The sequence below is a fragment of the Ambystoma mexicanum genome, chromosome 4p (genome assembly GCF_040938575.1).
Source record: "Ambystoma mexicanum isolate Mex_15411 chromosome 4p, UKY_AmexF1_1, whole genome shotgun sequence".
Taxonomy (NCBI): domain Eukaryota; kingdom Metazoa; phylum Chordata; class Amphibia; order Caudata; family Ambystomatidae; genus Ambystoma; species Ambystoma mexicanum.
The window spans coordinates 1,204,170,335-1,204,192,729 of NC_090927.1; the positions used below are offsets into that span (position 1 = coordinate 1,204,170,335).

The 22,395-nt window shown below is 43.3% G+C and overlaps 1 protein-coding gene across 2 annotated transcripts in view; it reads left to right on the forward strand.

Moving 5' to 3' along the window:
* LOC138452671 (geranylgeranyl pyrophosphate synthase-like) overlaps positions 1 to 22,395 on the forward strand; it is a 182,975-nt gene that overhangs the window by 82,699 nt on the left and 77,881 nt on the right. For both annotated transcript variants that reach the window (XM_069605025.1, XM_069605026.1), the window contains one exon: positions 247 to 317. In XM_069605025.1, coding sequence (XP_069461126.1) covers positions 247 to 317 — 71 coding nt within the window. The remainder of the gene's footprint in view (positions 1 to 246; positions 318 to 22,395) is intronic.

Genomic DNA, 22,395 nt, shown 5'->3' on the forward strand with positions numbered 1-22,395 from the left:
TGTGGCTCATAATGTTTTGTCCTTTCTTTTGGTGTAGGAAAAAGACAGACAGAACAAGCTTGCGTTCTGTGTTTTAATGAACACAAACTGTCCTGAGGTGCAACTGATAGGATCACAGAGAGCAACATTTTTGGGGCTGCAGATAAAAGAGCCCAGAAACGCTCTGGTCCACCTCTGGTGCATACAAGAACGTTAAGTATGTCATCAAGAAGCCTGTAAATGATGTAAATCTTTTTTTTATTACAGGGAAGAACGTGATGACCAAATCTGTAAAAGCCTTTAACTACTGGCTGAATGTTCCGGACGAGAAAACACAGGTATTCCATGTTTGTGTACATTTATTTTGCTGTTCCTTTTTAAAACAATACACTTTATTTCTGAAAAACGGGTATTCTATGGTTTCAATATAGAATAGAATATAGAATATGACATGGTGCTCCTCTCTTCTTTGGTGTTTTCCCTGTTTGTTCAAACACATTTAGTGATTATTCATATGGACAAAGACCTAGAAACAAAAAGCAATAAGACAATTGCAACTAGATTTCTAGGTGTCAGTGTCCCCCGCCCACCACTTTATCATCGCCTTCTCTTGTATAGTCCACCTCCTTTGGGTGCAAATTTGTTGTGATTACAATAAACACTCGTCTATGTCTCATCTTGGTCACATTACATTCTTCATTGGCAGATATCTGAAATGGGAGTCAGTATCCTAGGTTAACAAAAGATACTAATTAATCAGGCACAGTTACGGTAAGTAATGCTAGGGAAGAAGAGTGAGATAGAGGAAGAAAAAGAGAAGAGGGAAGAAAGGACCCCCTCAGACCTGTTATCCGTCAGTACTTTTAAGTCAGAAGCCCTACGCTGCAGGTCCGCCTCATCCCCCCTGCATGTGTCTGTATTTTCCCTACCTGGTGCACAGTGCTTTTGACTATTTCCCTACCTACTTCTAACTCATATAGATTAATAACATGGATCCATGCCCTTATGTGTGGCTCCCAGAATCATGCGTCTCTGACGGCAGGCGCTATGTCATGTACACAGGTTTTCCCCAGGCAAGTCTCCTCGGGTATCTAGCTGTGTTGAATCCATTGTGGTTGATGGCAGACATGTCATGTCAGGGTGTTCAGAACAGCTGGGCCCTGAGGCTACACCTACAATGCATGGTCCTGCAACCGGACATTTGTCTTGTGAACAGTGTGTGGATGGCCATGACCTGTGTCGGATTTCAAGAGGCAGGGTCTTCTAGGACTTGCTCTGGACAATGTGAGTGAAATGTCGGGCTACTTCACATATTGAGAATACTGATAAATGTGGCAACTACCACTGATGGGGTGGTTCTGTTTGCTGATGGTGCACAAGGCACTTGCACTTGTGTATAGGCGCGTTATAAATGCCATATCATATCATATCATATCATATAATATCATATCATATCATATCATATCATACTACAAGCACAGTCACTTCCAAGTGCCCCAAGAGATAAGGAGTGGGCGAGGGGGGCGGGAGGGGGAGTAGAAGAGTCTGATTATTCTCAGCCTTGGAATATGACAGATCAGTTGAGTGCTGAAAAAGAAGTGCCACAAGTACAGTAAAATCTGATTGCACCAATGCGCACATCTAATAATATAATAAAAGACCAAATGTATGTTTGTCCCTGTATGTTTGTCCGATGCAGTCGCTTCTCCTGTTGTCACAGCTAGAGGGAGCTGTTGCCTTAGGATAGGATAAACAGTGGTCCAATTTGCATAGCTTCACCTGTTGTCATCGCTAGAGGGAGATGTTGGCTTAAGATATATAGTGGTCCTACTGTGTCAATGAAAACCTGCGCTTTGGCCCGTGTCTACGGGCCTGTACACCAGTTTCTTATAATCAGTTAATCATTTTCCTCTGATCGAATTGATAAACAATCTTCAAATGCTTATAGGAAACATGAATTACAAAACACAATTAATTTGTTCCATGGTAAATGTAGTAATTGAACTAAAAAAGCCTACACTGTACCTGTGCTCGTGTTTCACTCCCTGTCCTTCATCAAGATTTAAGAGATTGTACAAACCTCTATAATATTCAAACAAGTTTGAAATGGTTTCAAGTTTATCACATCAAATACATGAACAGCGGTAACAGGAAATAAAATCCAAGCAGAAACAAAAGAAAACTGTAAAAGTGGGCAAAAGAGAAGTGCAGGCAAACTTTATTAGAATAAATAAAAGCACAAAAATAAGTGCATCATGGGTCAAAGGGGAACAACACCTAAAATGGAAGAGTGCTTTAGACAGATGAAAAGTCAGACTGGGACACTATACACGCAAGTTCCCGATCTGAATGCCTCTTGTTGAGTATTCCAAGAATAAAGAGGTTCAGGCCAGTGCCCACCCCCTTAACAAACCCTGTTTGTCAGGGATCAGACCTTCCAGTCTTCAAAGCCCATCTTGTCAGATCACATAAGAGGATAGAGGCAAACAGCTTTCCCATAGAATCAAGAAGAGTGATCGGCCGATAGTTCTTAGGGTCAGCTCGATCGCCCCTCTTGTACATGGGTACAATGATTGCCTCATGCCAGCTGGATGGGACTCGTTTCATCATTAGAATTTGACTAAAATCAAGAAGACTAACTGGCTCCAGTCCTCCTGATGTTGTTTGAGTAACTGGTTCGAGATGCCGTTGGGGCCAGCAGCTCTCGACATACTTAGCTCTCTGATTATGGCTCCAGATCTTCTCTATCCATCTGGATGTCCCAGGGAGAAGAGCAACACTTGGTGTCCAAGATCACAGGATCACCAGGATCTGCAAATAATTTAGAGTAATGGTCATGCCAGCTAGACTCACTTACTTGATTTAACATGTGATCTGATTTAAAGTGCCCTCCATTATTTAACAATTCCCAAAGATCTGTGGTGTTTTTTACGACAAATCACTTGCAGCATATGTTCTGCATCAGACTGCAAACGTTGGCTTTTGGTGGCAATAAGCCAATTTTTAAATGTTTGCCTCCTCAAGCGACAATACTGGCGAGTGTTGGTAGATTTCATGCTTTTGATTTTCCTTTAGTCAATATGGAGTAACTGCTTGGCCCTCCTAACTAGTGGATCATAAGTATGTTTTGGAACCTGCTTAGTAACGGTGGAATTTTTGATGTTATAAGTGAATTGTTTTAATATCCAGCTGTGTTCAATGCAAGAGTGATCCATGTCAATAAAATTTTCATAACGGGTTCAAATTGAGTAAACGTCTTCTTTGCATATCCTGATGCGATTTCTAGCCCAGGTCACTTCAATTGGGTTTATTAATTGCCCCAACTTGGGCTTATCTTGTTTCACGATTCGAATAGTTATTAGATCATGATCACTCTCACGTTGGGGGATGACTTTCAATTGATCCACTCGATCTCAAAGAGGGCCAGAGACAAAAAAGTAGTTGAGACAAAACCTTTGTTGCCCACAACCCCACGTGGAAGCCCCTGGGATGTCCCCGCTAGACTGCCCAATCAACATAGGTAAGTCTCTTGCGCTAATTTCAAGGACCATTCCCTTGCCCTGTTTTTCTTTAATCCCCTTGTTCTGTATTCGAGAAGATTGAGAAGACATTTGTATCCTGACCCGGGTTATCCTCAGTGGTAATCTATTCACGCTCTTAGACCTGCAGCTCAATTGGAGATTTTGTTTGATTCACAATGACTTTTTGTTGCCACTGAATTCCCTTCCAGGCAGCTTGCATCCACTTACAATCTTCTATCAAGGCATCCATTAAAATGGATTTGTCAGATGTTTCTTTTCGGGCTAGATCCCACAAACGGTTCTGCCAAACAGCAGAAGTTTTAGCCTCTTTATTCAGCCTGTCCTCAAGTTTTGATGACAGGCTTTCTGAGCAGTCAATTTGGGCAACATTGATGTTAATAAAGCGCCTTGATCACGGAGGACGTCCTTGAGAGACTCATACAATTTGGTGAATGGTGTGAGTGTTATTGTGAAGGATGCACTAATTAACCTCTGAGTCTCTAGCAGGTCAACATTTGAACGTTTATCATGACTAGTTGAGTGTTGGTCTTCCCACACAGATTCGTCCTGGCTTACTTCCGAAGACTCAACTGATTCCCTGCTAGAGGAATTTTGGCGAGTTGAATGTGGAAGGCTGTTCTATGCAATTTGATTCAAAGGAAGCACAGAGGGTGCCAAATCTCCACTATCCTGACAACTTTTCACTCCAACCAATTGGGGCAGCCTCTCATGCTGGGGATCATACAAGTTGCTTTGCAGAGATGTCAAGTCAAGATCTTCATAGCACATATTGGCCTCAAGAATTGAGAGTCTATCTTGAATTGAGACCAAACTTTGTCTTTTCTGTTTAGAGATTTTTTCTGTCAACTCAGAAAGATCTTTGGCTAGTTGGGCTGTAATCTCAGAGTTTTTTGAGGTAGCCAACACTGTGCAGGCAGAGTTGAACTCTGCAGAAATCACACCTATACTCGCATTTGGGCAAGAGTACCGATCTTCTCTATCCATACCAGTAAGGGAATTCACACCCGTCTCTACTTCAGTGGATATAGTTGCCTTGAATACTGCTTCAGTGAGATTGCTCACAGATAACTTCCAATTATTCCCTTACATTGCTGCATCAGTTTTGTGAGAAGAAAACAGTGTCAAATTTCCTTGACAGCCCTGCGACAATGAGATATCTATTGTTGCCATGATAGACAGTTGTGTAATATTGATTGGGCCTTGAAGTTCAACATTGCCCTCAGAAGAATCACGAGGACCCTCACAATTATCATTTGAGTTACACAGCGCCATGTTTGAAGTAGCTGCAATGTTTATTTCAGGTTCCACCACCAAATGTGTGGCTTTTGATTCCACTCTTGCAACATGCCACGTCATCATGATGTTGGTGAGATCACTTCTCTAATATCACAACCAAAACCACTTTCACGTGATGGATTCGTAGTCTCAACAATCTTCTTGCAGAAGAAGATCTCTTCCAGAAGTGATTACCAAGGTGTTTTGTATTTTCACACAGTTACTTCGAAAACACGTGGGAATAATAGTTCAATTTTGATAATATCACAAGTTTGAGCAGATCAAAGTGCTTTTTTTTCTTGGTTTTCCTAGACACAATCAGCTATCATCGAAGGGCTCTTGCAGCGAAAGGAAAGCAGACGAACTCCTGATTTTTGCAATTGCCGGTGTTAATCTAATGCCATTAGATTGCCAACGGCTAGCACATTAGCTACAACTGAGGAGGGAGAATGCTAGAAAAAGCATTCTGTGTGTTCAATTACACACGCACTAAGCAAGTCTACGTGGAAGTATTGTGCGAAACAGCAGGCAAGAAAAAAAAAACAATGAAATGGAATTATTTTCCCTTCCATATTCAGCAAAATACTCACCCCCTCTGCCTCTCCCCAGTGTTGTGGGCCGAGCCAGATGATCCAGGTAGTGCTGAGTTACGGCTGGGGGCAGGTACCCGCCCACCGCCTCACAGCCGAACACAGAACACTCTGCTCACTCCGCCGAGGGGTGAGTTTAAATGCTCTGCCTCTTGATGGAAAATTAAAACAGACTCCGGCCTGTTTCAAGGAGGGAAAGCATGTTGAAAATCAAACAGCTGACAGCAGGGGTGTTGCTAGGTCTGGAAAAGACCCGGGGCTTCGCTGATGTCGGAACTGTTGGGACTGGGGGCTAGCTAGCCTTTTAACTGTAGCTCCTGGGATTCTATCCGAGGCTACAACCAAAAGACCAGGGGCTATAGCCCCCTTAGCCCCCCCTAGCAACGCCTCTGCCTGACAGCAAAGTGATATCCGTGGCACACAATCTGCTCTGCTCACTCCACCTTGGCTCTGCCGAGGGGTGAGTTTAAATGCTCCGGCTCTTGATGGAAAATCAAAACAGGCTCCGGTTTGTTTCAAGGGAGGAAAGAAAGTTGAAAATCGAACAGCTGACAGCACAGCGATGTCCGTGGAACACAATCCGCTCTGCTCACTTGAAGCTGCACAGCGTGACAATTTGTGTCCTCAATACACATGGACTGACCCTTTAATCTTGTAGAGCCATCTTGTTATGCTCCAGCATAAGAAGTTTGGATCGGTGAGCAGAGAAATGTACCCATGTCCCAGGGAAGTGACCTGAGCTCCCCCCGCAAACTATAGAAAATCAAATATTAAGCAAAGAGCCAGTAATTACAGGATTAAATCATCAGCAAAGGGTGGTCAATTTAGACCATCCTCAGCGTTCAGCATCACTGCTGACTACACCACATGTTTTCACTGGGGAGGAATTGTTGTACTATGAATTTGAAGATCTTATTGAAGCAGAGGAGTTCAGTGAACATCATAAGGCCAATGGGAAGTTGGACTGCTCTGGAATCACCCCTTGAGGGATTGGGTTTCATCCATGTCAATAATGATGCAATCCGTGGCAAAAGAAATGGGTCTTGGTATTCTGGATGAACTCAAAGGGCAGTCTTCCCTCTTGAACCAGATAGCCAAGAGCTTGAGTAAGATTGAACAAGGTGCTGCTGGGCTTGGTACGGAAGAGGTGAGGATGAGCATGGGGGACAAGCAAAGGCACCCTAAGGACTCGCTCATGGCCCAATTAGGCACTGAAACCTTGCAGCCTCAGCCCACTGTTAAGATAAACTGATATAGGAGAACCAAATTATTGTGAATGATTCAACTGCAGTGAACGTCACTGACTGGTCTTGAAAGGGAAGAATAAGGCAAGGAAATGGGTGACGGGGGGATCCTCCTTGAAATTCTTACAGACTGTCCTGGAGTATTTAAAAAAACAGAAGAATCCTCAGGTGCCATGTGACGACTTGATTGAGGTGTTTACCCCGGCCTTAACCAGCTCCGGTCAGGATGGTGAGGACAATATTTCGATCATCATTGTGGGAATTTTTCTGTTTCAAGAACGAACGAAATCATGTAACTGTCCGGCTACCTGTGCCACTGAGAATGGGGCGGTGGAGCATGGGGAGGATACTGTAACAACTGTGCCAGTCATAATAGGCATATGGAATGGACCTTGTGGGTAACAGGCCTCTGCTAGGGCGAGGGGTAGAAGTAAATACTGCTTATAAAACGGAATCATGTGGGTTCAGGGGCCCAGAGGCCCATAGATCTCTAAAAAGTAATGAACTTGGAGGGGGCTCCCTAGAGCCCCGAGTGCTTTCCCATTGTGTGAAAGAGCGAGAGGCTTCCACTTAAATCCCATAATTACGAACTGATATGAGCCTCTAGTGTAAGGCTTATATGCAAATACCAATAAGGCGGTGTCCAGTCAAATGGTCGACAGTGATTTGGTCGACAGACAATTGGTCGTTTGAATTTGGTCGAATTTCATTTTGGTCGACATTATTTATTTTTGGTCGAAATGAAACATACACTCTTTATTTATTTTTGGTCGAAATTTATTTTATAATTGGTATATAATTAATAAATAAATAATATGTATAATTTAATGCATGTATAATCATCTTTAAAATTTATTTTAAACGTATTAAAGTTTGTAATGTATATATTTCATAAATAATTAAATATACCAACAGCTTTTTTAAACATTACATGTGTATTTCTTTTCTAACACTTGGTGGCGCTATTGTATTAGCTTTGTATAGCATATGTACAGTACATTTTGTAAATATTTACACTTGTGACGTGTTACGTTTACGACGTAGACGCCATTTTGGAAGTTCCGTGTTCGAGGTTCCAGACCTGTTGCGCGCGCGCTCCTGGATTTTCCGATGGATTAATTTTTTTTTGGGGATTTTTTGGATGCATTTCTTAGTGCATTTTTCACCAGTGGATGTTTCTGTTTCCATGGATCGTTGTTCCAGACCTGTTGCGCGCGCTCCTGGATTTTCCGTTGGAGTGATTTTATTTTTGGGATTTTTTGGATGCATTTCTTAGTGGATTTTTCTCCATTGGATGTTTCTGCTTCCATTGATCGTATTTTGGAACGAGTTTTTCAAGAATTCGGAAATGTTCACCGCAACGGATCCATTTATCGATGGTTTTTCGTATGGATTTTATTTGTCTGGACATTTTTGGAGTCGGTTCCCTGTAGTCTGTGGATCGTTTTCGTTCCTGGAGCTGGTTTTATTCAGTATGGTGAGTTTTTATTTATTTTATTTTTAACATTTCAAATTGTACGCCACTGCTTCCAGGAACTGTAAAGGCTCTGTATTTGTAAAATTGTGTACTATGTTTGCAATTCTATCCTCATGGTCTCTGTATTTTTTTTTGATTACTGGTTGGTTTTCTAAAGATATTGTCTGGGATAGTTTTATTTCTTGTTTATTTTGTTCAGTTTTAAGACTTTTGAGGAAGTGCCATAATGTCGGGTTATTAGAATTAAATTCCTTGTTTATCTTGCTGTGCCAACCTTCTTGTACGTTGTTCGTTTTGGGTTTTTTTTGTATTACAGATGTATAGCAATTCCATATGTTAATGCTATATTTTCCTTTTCGTCTCGTTCCTTGTCTTGTAAGTTGCCCAATCCATGTGTTTTCCATGTAGTCAAGTAAATTACAAAATTGTTCTTCATGATTAGTATAGTAATTAGATCCAATTAAAGTATCATAATATTTAGTAACCATGTCCTCTTTTACAAATGCTAAAGCGTATAATCTCTTTATTTGGTGCTGAAATTCCGTATCTTCTATGTACAATGTTCGTAATCCTAATTTTTGAATTCGTCGCCACAATGATTGGGTAAAATGAAAAAAACAACCTTGAATACGAGTGTCCGGATACATTTTCGAAAAAGCGTTCATTTGTCCCTGTTCAAAGTCCATGATTATTCTTTCTGGTTTTTTATCTGGCAGTGTTTCATGAATTAATTTGTATATACAGCTGTATTGTTCTTCTGTTTTTCCAGGCATTAACACGAAAATCAGAGGTATAACAGTGTCATTGATTGTACCATGAATGCTATAAAACTGATGAAAAGGTGTTGGACAGATTTTAAACGTTGCGTCCCCATGCCAAGTGTTTGAATTTCCCAAGTGCTTTATGTTCTGAATAGTGCTGAAAATTAACATTTTCTCCTTTTTTATGTCTATAGTTTTCCATAGAAACTGCTCTCCTTTTTCTGTTATTTGTAATTCATCTGGTATATACATATTTTCATAATTTTGTGGTGCTATGGGAAAGTTTTCCTTTTGTTGTTTCTGTCTATTTACATTCCGTGTTACTGTTTTCGTATTTGGCATCTGTGCCGTTATATGAAGCGGTAAACTTCCATATGTCTTTGCTACTTGTGAAGTCGATGCTTCACTTATATTCTTCTCTACATTTTCCTTCAATTCGTTAAGTGTTTTTTTTATGATGACAGCCGTAGTGTCTGGCATATGGTTATGTTCGCTAGTCAAACGTATATTTTCGCCTTCCGTTATTGCTCTTCCTTTGCATGTATTTGCTTTATACTCCTTACACTTCCAATAGCTTTTTTCCTGTCTTGTGCACTCCTTATTGTATATATATCCCTCATACGTCAATTGCGCTGCGCCTCTTTGTGATGTTATGAATTCCATTTTTTGTATGAAGCCGTATCTGAAAAAGGAAAATTATGAAATTAATCTACCCGTTTCGTTATTATGTTCAGTGAAAACTGTGTGGAATTCAATGTCTGTTTCTCAAAAATGCCCAAATGAATATAAAACTTGTTAAAAAATAATCGCTTTATAATTCTATTTGCGGGACGGTTCGCATTTCTATAACGAAAATTATTCTAAAAAAAAAAATGGTCGGTTAATGGATTATCTCCTCATACCGAAAATATAAAATTGTGATAACCATGTTTTAATTTGCGTTTTTACTGGTTTTCACTCACCGATTATTCCTAGTCACGTATATCTCTTTCACTTGCGTGTTTTGTTCAGCTGCTCTGTCAGTCACTTTTCTGACGGAATGACAGTTTCTTTATAACTGTCATCTGTCATCATAGGTATCGTACAAGGTGCTTTACTCTTCATTTTATGTTATCTCCTGCGACCTTCCTTTATGTCAATCGTACTTTTGCCCTGAGTACAGTATTTACGTGAGTGTCGACCATTTGACTTTCGACCATTTTGAATCGACGTAATGACCGTCCACATTGTCTTAATAGGATGTCGATCATTTGGCATTCGACCAAATGGTGTCGACCAGTTGTCCCGTCGATAAAAAGTTTTCGACCAATTGACTGGTAACCCAATAAGGCCAGTAATGAAACATGGCTTTTGTCAAACTATAGATCTGTGTGAGAAGGCCCATATCCCATGCCTCCGTGTGGGTTCTGGGATGATGGTACCAGTGGTAGCGGGGGACAACAAGTGTCTATCTCAATCTTGGTGTGAAAGGAAAGATGTAAGGGAGAGTGATGTTACAAAGCTATTGCTGGAATACTTGATCCACATGGGAGGTCCTGAAATACTGAACAAGTCGAAAGTATTGGAACTTTTTTATGAAATACCAAGCCAGAGGTTAATCTCCTTTAAAGATATTGAGCTGGTGGAGTTTGCGGATAATGGGCGAGAAGATGGTGATATTGACGATTCTGTCCCATATGGTATTTAATGCCCTGTTGGGGGAGATTAGTAGCGTGAGGAAATTAGGCTATGATTTGACACCTTATGAGGATCTGATGAGGGGGTCCCAAAGGGTGACAACCCTAGTAAAGGAAGGGAACCAAGTGGTGAACACAAAGAGCCAGAGGGCCCCTGTGGGTGAGATTACTAGACAGGATGGAGGGTGTAAGTCAAATGAAGAGCAGCATAATAATAGAATGGATGAAGCCAATCAGTGCTGATGGTTGGCCCTCTCCTTGAAATAATCAATCTCACAGTTGAAAGTTTTGAAACAGCAGCTTTAGACCTACGGATTCATGCACATGCTTATTATGGAATACTAGAGGCCACAACAAATTGACTAGTAATGCAGTGCTGTGTGGATGTGTATTAATTCACTCCATTATATTGCTTCAGCTATGGTTAACCTCAATGCCGGCTCTTGATAGGGTCCAAACATGGCTGCAACCAGCTCTAAAAGGGGATTTGGGCCATCCTATGGGTGGGTTACTGTAAGTTATCATAAATGATGCAGGGTTTCACTGTGTGGAACAATTGGAGTCGTGTAGGGGCAACTTGGCCAATCATGTGAAAAGAAGGGAGGAATTGGAGGGAAACCTCCAGATTATTAATATTTATTGGCAACAGGCCCATAGTGAACTCCAACGGTTTCTCAGCAATCTAGCCACCCTGGTGGAGGCATGGAGGATTGCATTTCCAGGAGGGGATATATTGCTTGCGGGGGATACCAACTCCTACTGTTTAAGTCAATCAGAGGACAGGGACATTTGTAGTGATGGGAAAATGAAACAGGGAATGGGTTGGAGCAAACTCACAGAGGACTGAGACAACAGGCCCAACGTGACACAGAGGTGAACAATGCTCGACAATTGACTACATATTTGTATCCTCAGGGATGCTTGACAAATGTTTATCTTTTCATATAAAAGAAACAGATCTTAGTGATCACAATATGCTAATCACAGGATTTAAATGTGAACATCATCCAAAGAAATCTATGGGAGTGCAGGTGTTGAGTGTTAATTGCGCTATTACCCAAATTGGTCTTTTCGAAGTGACTGAATGGTACAATTGGCCGAATTTGTCCAGTACCATTTGGTCATTTCAAAACGACCAATTTGGTTAATCACTACCAAACCTGGGGAGCGGGTGTCCCGCGCTACCCATGTTTGGTAGTGATTGACTTTGGAGTAGCGGGGGTGTCCCCCACTTCCAGTGGTATGGAGGCAGGTGACAAAAGAAATGCAAAATAATTTAAAAAAAGAAAAGCGGACCCTTTGGCGTCGGAACCGACCCGCGTAGGAGGGACGGATCTGACGCTGCAGGGTCAGTAAAGGCAGAGACGGTGAAAAGGTAAGTGTAAGTAGGGGGTGGGTGGGGGACGTGGGGTTGATTTTTAAACAGGGTGGTGTTGGCCGCAGCAAAATTGGCTTAGCAGCCGAATTGACCATGGTCAATTCGGCCATGACCAATTGTGCCACGGCCAAAACGTATACATCCTTAATTTCGTGTCCAATCAATTTAAATGGAGCGATCGTAACATTCAAGTAGTCAGTAAACAGTTGAAAGCTATCATGATTAACACTGAGATGGAGTCAAAGGTCAATACATGTGCTGTAGAACATATGGAGCCAATGCTGGACAGGGCACTGAAGAAACATAAACACAGATGGGATGGCATTGTTGCAGAACAAAAAAACATTTTCCGCAGGTCAATACATTTAAGTAAAAAGTAATACAAGTTCATCAAAGTGTGCTCTAAGCTGATTTGGCTGGAGAAACAAAGATCAATCATCAGTACCAAATGTTTTAAAATGATGGGGAAGCCATGTTATCTACACTATTAAGGAAACAGGAAACACACTTTTGGGTATTGGTTAATAGTATGGAGATGGAACTGGTTAATGTTCAAACTATTCCTATCCTCGAAGATATATGGGTGACCCACATTTCGCAACTATATAGCAACTATATAGCTCTATATAGCTCTAAGGGAGGCTTTCAGTGTCCCAAAGTGGCGGTGAAGAACAAATCATGGATACTAGACTTCACAGTCGAGGACCTACAAAATGCTGTTAGGAGTGCTAGTGGGTCGCAAGTATGTGGTCCGAACCAACTGTCAAATAAGCTCTTCAAAGGATGACCCCCCCTTTGTGGGCCAGTTGGCTTTTTCTGTTGTTTAAGGATATAATGTGAAGGGAAACAAGCCCCCCTAACCTGGAAGAATGCGTTCATAATTCCCATACATAAAAAGGGTAACTTATCATTACCAACTAATTAAAGGCCAACAGCATTACTTGATGTGGAGAGTAAGATTTTCGCAGGCCTGCTACTTAACGGCATCAAAGCATGGATAGACCATAGGGGTCTATTGAATGCCAACCAGACAGGCTTCAGAAGGGATTTGGGGTGTACAGTAACGGTTTAGTCATGTCCTGTATACAGAAATCAGCATGGGTAAAACAAGCCACGGTAGCCTATATGGCGTCATTGGATCTGTACATGGCCTACAATATGATGACTAAGAACAGATTGTGGGAGAAATTAGATCGTTGGGGCATCGACCATGGCCTCTTGAATATCCTAATTTGTCTCCATCAGAACACCACCATCCAGGTTATACTTGATAGTGATGGTAATCTATCTAAAAGAAATTGATACTTTTGTAGCGTTGAGACAGGGATGCATATTGGCTCCCTGTCTCTTCAACTTTTGTGTGTCACATACTGGGCCTATCTTGACAAAGTGTCCTTCATAGCTCCTAAAATTGGAGATCTTAGAATAAACTGGCTTCCATATGCGGATGACCTTGTTTGGCTTGACATGACCCTGGTCAGCCTGCAGCAGCTCCTGTCGGCGTACAAAGCCTTTATGAATAGTAATAAGCTGAAAGTCGATCCTAAGAAGTCTAAGAAGATATGCTTTTGCAGTCAAAAGTTGAAACAACGTTTTGCATGATCTATTAATAATACACGGATGGAGGTGGTTGAGCCCTTGGTATACCTAGGGTTTCAAGTCATGGCTCAACCAGCAAAACTACCCATGTGTGAGCAACTGAAAGCCAAAGCAGGTAAACTCACTGCCCAAATGTTGTACATTAATAACAAATCTGGAAAATGTAGTCTAAATCCTGTCATTAAGTATTACAATGGGAAGGTTGCCCCAAAGCTGTTGTATGGCTTGGAGGTTTTACGAGCTTTGAGCTGGAAGATTTAGACAGCATTAAATCACAGACATGGAGCCATATTCTATACTGGCTGGCCAAATGTATACGTTTAGCAGCCATCTGCTGGGAATTAGGCCTCCAGTCCCTGAAGAGCCGAGTAATTTGGCGCCAGGTAACACTTCTTGGGAAATTCCTCTGCTTTAAAGAGGATCTGTTGTTCACCTTTTCTGGGTAATGCAGGCTCTCGAGGGGGGAATCACCCGCTGGGAGAATTCATGAGGTATTGTTAGATTGTATTAGGTGCTATTGGTTCATTCATAACAACGCTGTTGTCGAACCCTATTAGGGTGAAGGTGTTGGTATGTATGACTGACTGGATTAAAACAGGTGACTGCATGCGCAAACACTGTCTCTATGGGCATGTGACAAAAATCTAGAAAGAGTTGATATTGAAAAGCTATGGATGTCCATGTTGAACCGAGGAATGAGCTCCCTGATCTTGTCAGTGGTGAGATATCTTAAGAACTGTAAATTGTGTTGATACAGGGTTTTATAATGTAAATTATTAGAATGATTAATTATGATTGTATATGTTGATTTCGTACATTTCTATGCTAATGTGTTTTCTGTGCCATTTTTTGATAGTATATTTTGGTTTTATAGTTTTTCTTTTTTTTCTCTGCTTTGTTTTAATACTTATTTAATCTAGGAAAAGTGTCTAAATGCTGTGTTTGATTTTTTCTTTTTTCTAGTGTTGTAAAATTCAAAGTTAACTTGGGTGTTTGTTTCTAGATTGTAAAGGTTTGAATAGGTTTTGATTAACCTTTTTTTTAAAGCAAATACAATAAAAAACCGAAAGTCAGAGTGTATGTAACGTACATATTCTACATTTACATGAACTTTTAGTAGCAAAGCAGTACATTTATTCTGAGCGTGGGTAATGTACATATTCTACATGTATATGTATATTTTGGATAGAAGCTGCACATTTATTCTCAGCATTGTGTAATGTACATATTCTAAATGTACATGCAAATTTTGTATAGAAGGCATACATTCATTTGTTATTGCATAACAGCAAGTGGTGTAAGTATGCCGCAAGTTTGTCTTGTAAAATTGTGTGCAGTAAAAGTGTGTGTGGTGTAAGTCATAGGGGCGTGTATAGTAGCAGTGTGTGTTGTTGGACCATGTGTGTTAGGAGCATGTGTCATAACAGGGTTGTCATAAGAGTGTGAGTCATTGGTGGGCATGTCGTAGATGAGCATGTCGTATAACGGCATGTCATACGAGATTGCACCGTAGGAGAATGTGCCATGGGAGCACTTGACAAAGGAGCATGTGTCATAGAAGCGTGTGCCATAGGAGTTTGCATAGTGACAGTTTGTGTTGCTGAAACTTGCATCTTAGGAGCAGGTTCCGTAACAACAGAAGAGAGTGTCAAAGGGGGGCGAGTGGTAGGTGCTTGTGTCGTAGTTGCTCTTGTTGTATGTGGACGTGTCCTAGATGTGCGTGTCCTAGGTGTGCATTTCGTAGGTGTGCGTGACCTAGGTGCATGTGTCGTAGGTCCGCGTGTCTCAGGTGCACATGTTGTATGAGCGTGTGTAGTAAGTGCACCTGTCGTAAGAGCGCATGTCATAGGAGCATCTGTTGCAGGAGGACATGTCATATGAGCACATGTCGTAGGAATGCATGCCGTAGAAGTGAGTGTCGTAGAAGCATGTGTTATAAGAGTGTGTTGTGGGTTTTAATATAAAATGTACCTTCATTCTGCTGATGCATTGTATGCCTCCTATACATGTGAAAGCTCACATTAAAGTCAAATATAACATTGATGTGCCTTTCCAGTATATACGAGAGTATATATGACTTTTGCAGATCGTACAGGAGATGCAATGTACATGTCCTGAAAATTGACATAAACGTCAGCCTTGTCTTTCATGTGAGTTTTGAGGTGATTTAAATCTTGCAATGTACGAACTGTAAAACTCTTACAACCAAAGCAGTGTGTGCTAAAAACCGCCCCTATTAGAAACAGCACAAATGACTCTTGGGACACAGACAACGAGGACCAGTTGTGCTCACCGAATAGGTGGACAGAAGACGACTCGGTGTTTGAAGTGTCTCACGGGTCAAACTCTGTTCACCAGGTCTCGGCTACAGAACTGAGTGAGCCGATCGACCAGAACACGACAGAGAGGGTGGACAAGGTAGGCATGGGCTCACCCCCCGCCGCTGCAACTCAAAGAATAAATTCCAACCCGACTGAAGATCGTCCCCTAGCCCCAGGCGAGGTCCAGCCGAGGGACTCGGGGTCTTCAGCCACAGTTCCAGGTAAATCCAACCAGGCCTCAAAGACTCTGTTCACCAGGGGAAACGCCAAAATAAAAACTATGTCTGATAAGATGCTCACAAAGAAACACCGGAAAGTAGGCCCTAAAACTCAGGGGGGCTCAAAATGCTTGCCAGCTCCGCTGATATCATCCTCCTTGAAAGAATACTTCATAAAACAACACAAAAGGAAATTAGACCAAGATCCAGAGCTGTCGGACGCAGAAATGTTGGAGGCCATTCAAGACTCTTCACCGAGGAATAAAGCATGAAAAACTGACTTAAATCCTCGGGGGCCAAACTCAAACCAAAAACTGTACCCGCAATCAGGCTCAACTATGGACCGGAGACCAGAGATAGAGAGTCCAGCGTCCCAACTTAACATCCAGTCTAAAGAAACAGCGATCCGTCAGACTGAAATGGGCACCAGACCTGAGAACATTGAAACACCAAAAGACAGTCGAGATACCGAACCAACGCCTGAAGGAGCGGCTGCCCAGACCCAGGCATCTCGGCAAGGGACGGGCCAAGTCACGACCCCAGGCAATCCCAAGCCGCGGATCATTATGCATGGACACGACCACACATCCAAGGAAACTCTAGCAGACTTTCGGGGGAAACCCGTATACTACTCAAGAGTTTATGACAGCACTAGAGAGAAGGTTTCTGGAAAGACTGTTACAGCCCCAAAACGAAAAAGGCCTAAACACCCCAACAAAAACTAGACGGCTAAGCGAAATTCCAAGCTTGTCAGAAAAAGAGACACCCTCAAAAAAAAAAAGCGGAATTGCTATCAATCATGTCGGCTCTCACGATAGCTCTAAATCCATTTGGAAAGCTCTACGAGTCAATCCACGAGGCCCTCAAAGATAACACCTCAATGATAAGCACAATGAGGGATAAACTGACTTTTATCAAAGGATATCTAACTGCCGTTGAACGAAACTCAAACAGCATAGAAGTGAACTAAAAAATATTGGGTGCAGAACTACTTAAAAGCAGAGACAAATTGGCTCGAACTACCAAACCATCCTCAACAAAATCTACCCAGACTTCAGAGAGCGAGAAGAATAAGGACATGGCCCCAATTTTCGCAAAAATCCCAACGAAGCTCTCTTCATCAGCATCGACCCTGGATATCGCAGTCCTATCCACAGGGAGTGCAAAGCAGACAAAGAAGAGGAATCCATCCAACGCTCTTTCCCGCAAACAAGAAAAGTCGACAGAAGCTATGCTGCCTTCAGGCACTAGCCCCAAGGACTACACGCCAACAAAGCAACAGGTTAAAAACAGACCCCCAACGACAAAAAACCAAGCCAGGGCGGGTCTGTCTCTCGTGTTGAAAATGAGTGACAACTCGGACCCTACCTCAGACCTGATGAACGTCTCACAGCACTCAGACGTAGAGGAAGTGATTACTTCACCATCCGTAACCCCAGTGGCCGTATCCAAGGCATCGCTAAAAACTCCCATTGAACAAGTGGTGCTCTTCCCTCAGGGGGGAAAAAACGCAGGGACGGTGACCCTCCTGACCGCAATCAAAGGCCCCGCTCGAATTCTCCAAGCGCCGTCTTAGAGGCATTAAAAAGCCTAAAGAAAATAGAAAAGTTATCCAACCACAGATCTGATTGGGAAACCGACTCAAGACCTGAACAAAAGTATCGGTATGGCAGGCATCGAGACCCAGCCTACAAGGAGGCCACAAGAACTAATGAGGCGGAAGCCAAGAAGACCGCTACATTGGCAGAAACGTCACTTTTCAAATTGGGCAGATTTCAGCGAAGGACAGCTACCTGGTACTTAATCGAAGGACAGTGCTAAAAATACTGGGGAAAGTCAACAGGCTTCGACATTTAACATCTGACGATTTCATACTTGTCGAACCTTACCATCGGGCGCACAGAGCTAAAGCTTACCTCCACATAAGAAATAAGGCGATAAGCGAACTCTCCCCAGAAGTAATGAAAGATCTCCATCGCCTGGGACTAAAAATACAACAGCTACAGAAGCCCGAACCAGACCAGGTGGACCGTGGAAGCGAAAAGAGGGGACCCTCGAGAAACCGCAGCGAAAACCCCAGTTTTGAAGAACCACCCAACGATGCCAGATGGTACGACCCCAGGAAGAGATGGGAAGGGGAGCGGACGGAACAGCACGCCGACCGTGAAAAAAATCGGACAAATGGAAACTACATAACATCCAACATTCCAAAAAGATACATGGAGAGCACTCAGGAGAGACATCGCATGGAAACAAAGGTGACTCCGTCTAAGAGGGAACCTAATGAAACACCTGCGTCCAAACCATGGAAGTGGATTGCTGACACCTTCTCTCACAACCAAAAGAAATAGCAGCAAGCTCTACGTCCCATTGACACCAAGAGGCAGGCTGAGAAACCACTGATTCAGCTTAAAAAAGTGCCCTGCAAATGGCATCATGGAACACAAGAGGATACCGCCATCTAACCAGACCGAGCAAGGTAAATTTGGGCTCATTCGACCTGATCTGTTTACAAGAAACCTGGCTACTGGACAAACCGTCCTTGGACGGCTTTGTAATCGAAGTCTCGCCGGCAACCAGGTCTATCTTGGGTCGACCTTCAGCGGGTTTAATGACTGCTATTCGCCTGGGCTCAGGGATCACCCCGAAGGGAAAAATCGCAGAGGGTTACGGTATGCTCACTACACTAACCACATGGTTACACCAAGACCCAGGCTGAGACTCTTGGGCAAATTCAGAACTGGCTAAAATCAACTTGTACTGGAACCCGGAGAGAACAACCATCAAAGAATTCTGTAACTCGGTAGCCAACGCCATTGACGAAATTACAGTTGACCGGAATGTGCCCAACATCATAATATGCGGAGATTTGAACGCAAAATGTGGGGTGGAAACAGCAGATGACCAGGAGCAAACGACCCTGCCACTGGTCGACGAAAGAGGCCGAGCATGGTCTAATTTAATGAAGTCGAGAAAGTTTTATCACGTGGCGTCACTCCAAGATCGAGGAAGCCAAATCCCAACCTGGGAAAGGTCGGGATCGTTCGCCACCTTGGATTACATCTTCATTACGGAAGCCTTGATCCCGCATTCCAGTGACTTTTCAGTTCTAAAAACCATCGAAAGTGACCATAACCTCCTTCAGATGTCGTGGGGTGGAGCATCGCAGAAAATACTTTATTACTTACCTGACATTGAGTCTAACAAGCAACAAAACCGACTTCGTCTATCATCCGAAAATGTAAGAACTTTCAAGGACAACCTAAGCAAGAAACACGGTCTAATAAGCAGAGACTCAGTAGAAGAAAGACCCGAGTACATGTCCCTACTGGCCGCCCACAAAGTGAGCTTTACTGGTAAGCAACAAAACCAGCCAAACCACACTCACACGTTTAACTACACGGTGGTTGGAAAGCGACAAGATGTGAGAAAGCTAAAAAAACTGGCAGTGAAAACAGGAACTATAGAATCTTGGACCACCTACCACACTGGAGTAAGGCATTACAAAGCATGGCTACAGCAACAGCGGCAGACTATGTACCAGAATGACGCAGAAGCCATGCTAAACACCTGGGCATCAAGAAACACTAGAGACTTTTGGACGCTTCTCAAGAGTACAAATGGTCAGAAGGCGCTTTCGCTTTCAAATTCCGTATCAGAACAAAACTGGATCTCACACTTTACGGAACTTTACCGTTTACCTCCAACTTCAGCCCCACAGACGTTACCCTCGACCGCTGAGCCGTGGATCCAACTGGCAAGCGTCAAAGACATCTCCAGAGTAATCTCCAACCTAAAATCTTCAAGGGCCCCGGGTCCTGACGGGCTGACGAATTTGGACCTCAAAAAGCACCCAAATGACTGGGCACGAGCAATTGGTGAGCTATTCAAATACTGCCATAAGCAGAAACAAATCCCGAAAACTTGGACAGAAGCAGTCCTGGTCCAGATTTTCAAAAAGGGGGACAGAGACAGCCTGGCCAACTACAGACCAATAGTACTACTTGACATTATCGGCAAGATCTTCGCGTCCCTTTTGTTGCTGCACTTTAAAGAATGGGCCATCAACTCCCCGGCAGCTGACATCTTTCAAACTGACTTCCAAAAAGGCGCTGGTACAACGATAAACCTCTTAATCCTCAATATCATCAAAGCGAAAGTAAAGGGAGGTGTAAGGCTCACCTGATTCTCGCAGAGGCGCCGGTCTTGACTGGGCGACTACCGTATCTTCAAAGGTGATGTGCAGCACCCGGTTGGCTCTTTGGGCTGGACCTCTGTGCACTGTATGCCTGACGTGTAGAGTAAGATGTCTGCAGATAGAAAATATGGGGGTTAATGAACTGGGGTTATTGGGGTGTCCCTATCTCTTTCCTCTTCTCCTCTCCTGTAGACCCCCAAAGGTTAACGCTCTCACCTTAGGTAAGTGAATGCCGAGCTCTCCATCTGCCTCAGGGCAGGGTGCTGTAACCAGTTTCCTCACTGGATAGGTAGCGCAGGCCTCTTGACTTCAGAGGACTGCTGTCCGTCGTTTACTGCACGAACGGTAAGTTTCGAGTAACTCAAATGTCTTTAAAGTCTTTAATAATGATGTCTCTTGTTTTGCAGGGTTCCGGCGATGGCGGATGACGGGCTGAAGTGAGTTGAAGATGGAGCCCGTGTGAGGAATAGAAGCGCCTGGAAGCACGTAAGTAAGCGCTTGTTGCCAGCTTCACGATGCGCTCTAACTGTCTTTTTATTTTGCAGGTACAAGTTCGGTGCGGCTGCAGGGTGCCAGAATACCCACTGGGTTAGATGTGGAAAGGAGTATTGGCACGTGAGTATTAAAGTTCCCCAATGTATTTAAACGCACCTTGTTTTGTCTTTCAGATGCGGGATGCAGCGCCGACGGCCTCCGGAGCGTGCGAAGAGTTGGTAAGCTTTTGTCTTTCAGATGCCGGAATGCAGTGTGAAGACCTCCGGAACGCACGAAGAGTAGGTAAGCCTTTGCCTTTCAGATGCCGGAATGCTAACCTGTTCTTTCTTGTCTTTATAGGTGTTGCTGAAGACTGGATTCAGGATGGTAAGCCTTTTCCTTTCAGATGCCGGAATGCTAACCTGTTCTTTCTTGTCTTTATAGGTGTTGCTGAAGACTGGAGTCAGGATGGTAAGCCTTTTTCCTTAGGCCCAGGACCGGATGCAGAAGACACGATGAGCGTTCTGCTGCAGAGGGTGCAGAATAACGCAAAGCAAGATTCATCCACAGGGTGTGGTTTAAATAGCCTCCTGTAGTGCTTAGGTGTCTCCTTCCACAGCCACGCCTAGGTAAGAAAAGAGTTCCTGGTAAGAAAAGAGTTCCTGCCTTCCAGAAGAGTTCCAGTGTTCTGAATCTAGGGAGTGGCTCCAGCCCCACCCAACAGGAAAAGTAGTTCCAAACAGAAGAGGATCAGAGGCTCAACTGGCAGGCAAGTAAGCAGCATGGTCTGCTGCAGGTAAGTCCACCCAAGCATTATGAGCCCGGCGCTTCCAGCGCTGGGACTGGGCATATTTATGAGCCTGGTGCCACTGGCGCCAGGATTGGGTCCAAAAGGTCCCAATTGGGACTGGTTGGCACTCGGAACCTGGGTTATGGATCTGCTTCCAAGGGAGTTGGGAAAACCCTGACCTTTTGGAAGCAGAGATCATGACAGTACCCCCCCTCAAGGCCCCTCCCAAACCAGGCTTCTCTGGGGGTTTTGGCTTGTCAGGAAATGTTCGGTGAAATCTTTTGATTAGGCGAGGAGCGTGGACATATTCAGCAGGTTCCCAGGATCTCTCTTGGGGGCCGTAGCCTTTCCAATCAATTAGGTAGAATAGTTTAGATTTGGAGATCTTGGAGTCCAGAATGCTTTTGACTTCAAACTCGAGTTCTCCATCAACTAGGATAGGTTTTGGAGATTTGGTTAGTCGGGTTTGAGGTTGCACGGGTTTTAATAGAGAGATGTGGAAGACCGGATGTATCTTCATGTGCGGGGGCAAGTCCAACTTGACCGCTACTGGATTTACTATGGTAGTGATGGAATAGGGACCAAGGTATCTTGGGTTGAATGTGCGTGGCCCTTTTAGAGATAAATATTTAGTGGATAACCAGACTTGATCCCCTACTTGATAGTGAGGGGCTTCCTTCCGATGTTGATCTGCTCCTTTCTTGTATTGTTCTTTAGCCCTTTGAAGGTGAGAACCAGCTTCCTTAAAGGCTTGGGTGATTGTAGAATGCAGGTAGTCTACTGCTGGTGTTTCAAGATCTTGGAGGGGATCCAACTCTGAGGTTCGAGGGTGACTGCCGTACAAAAGAAAAAACGGGGTTTTCCCAGTTCCCG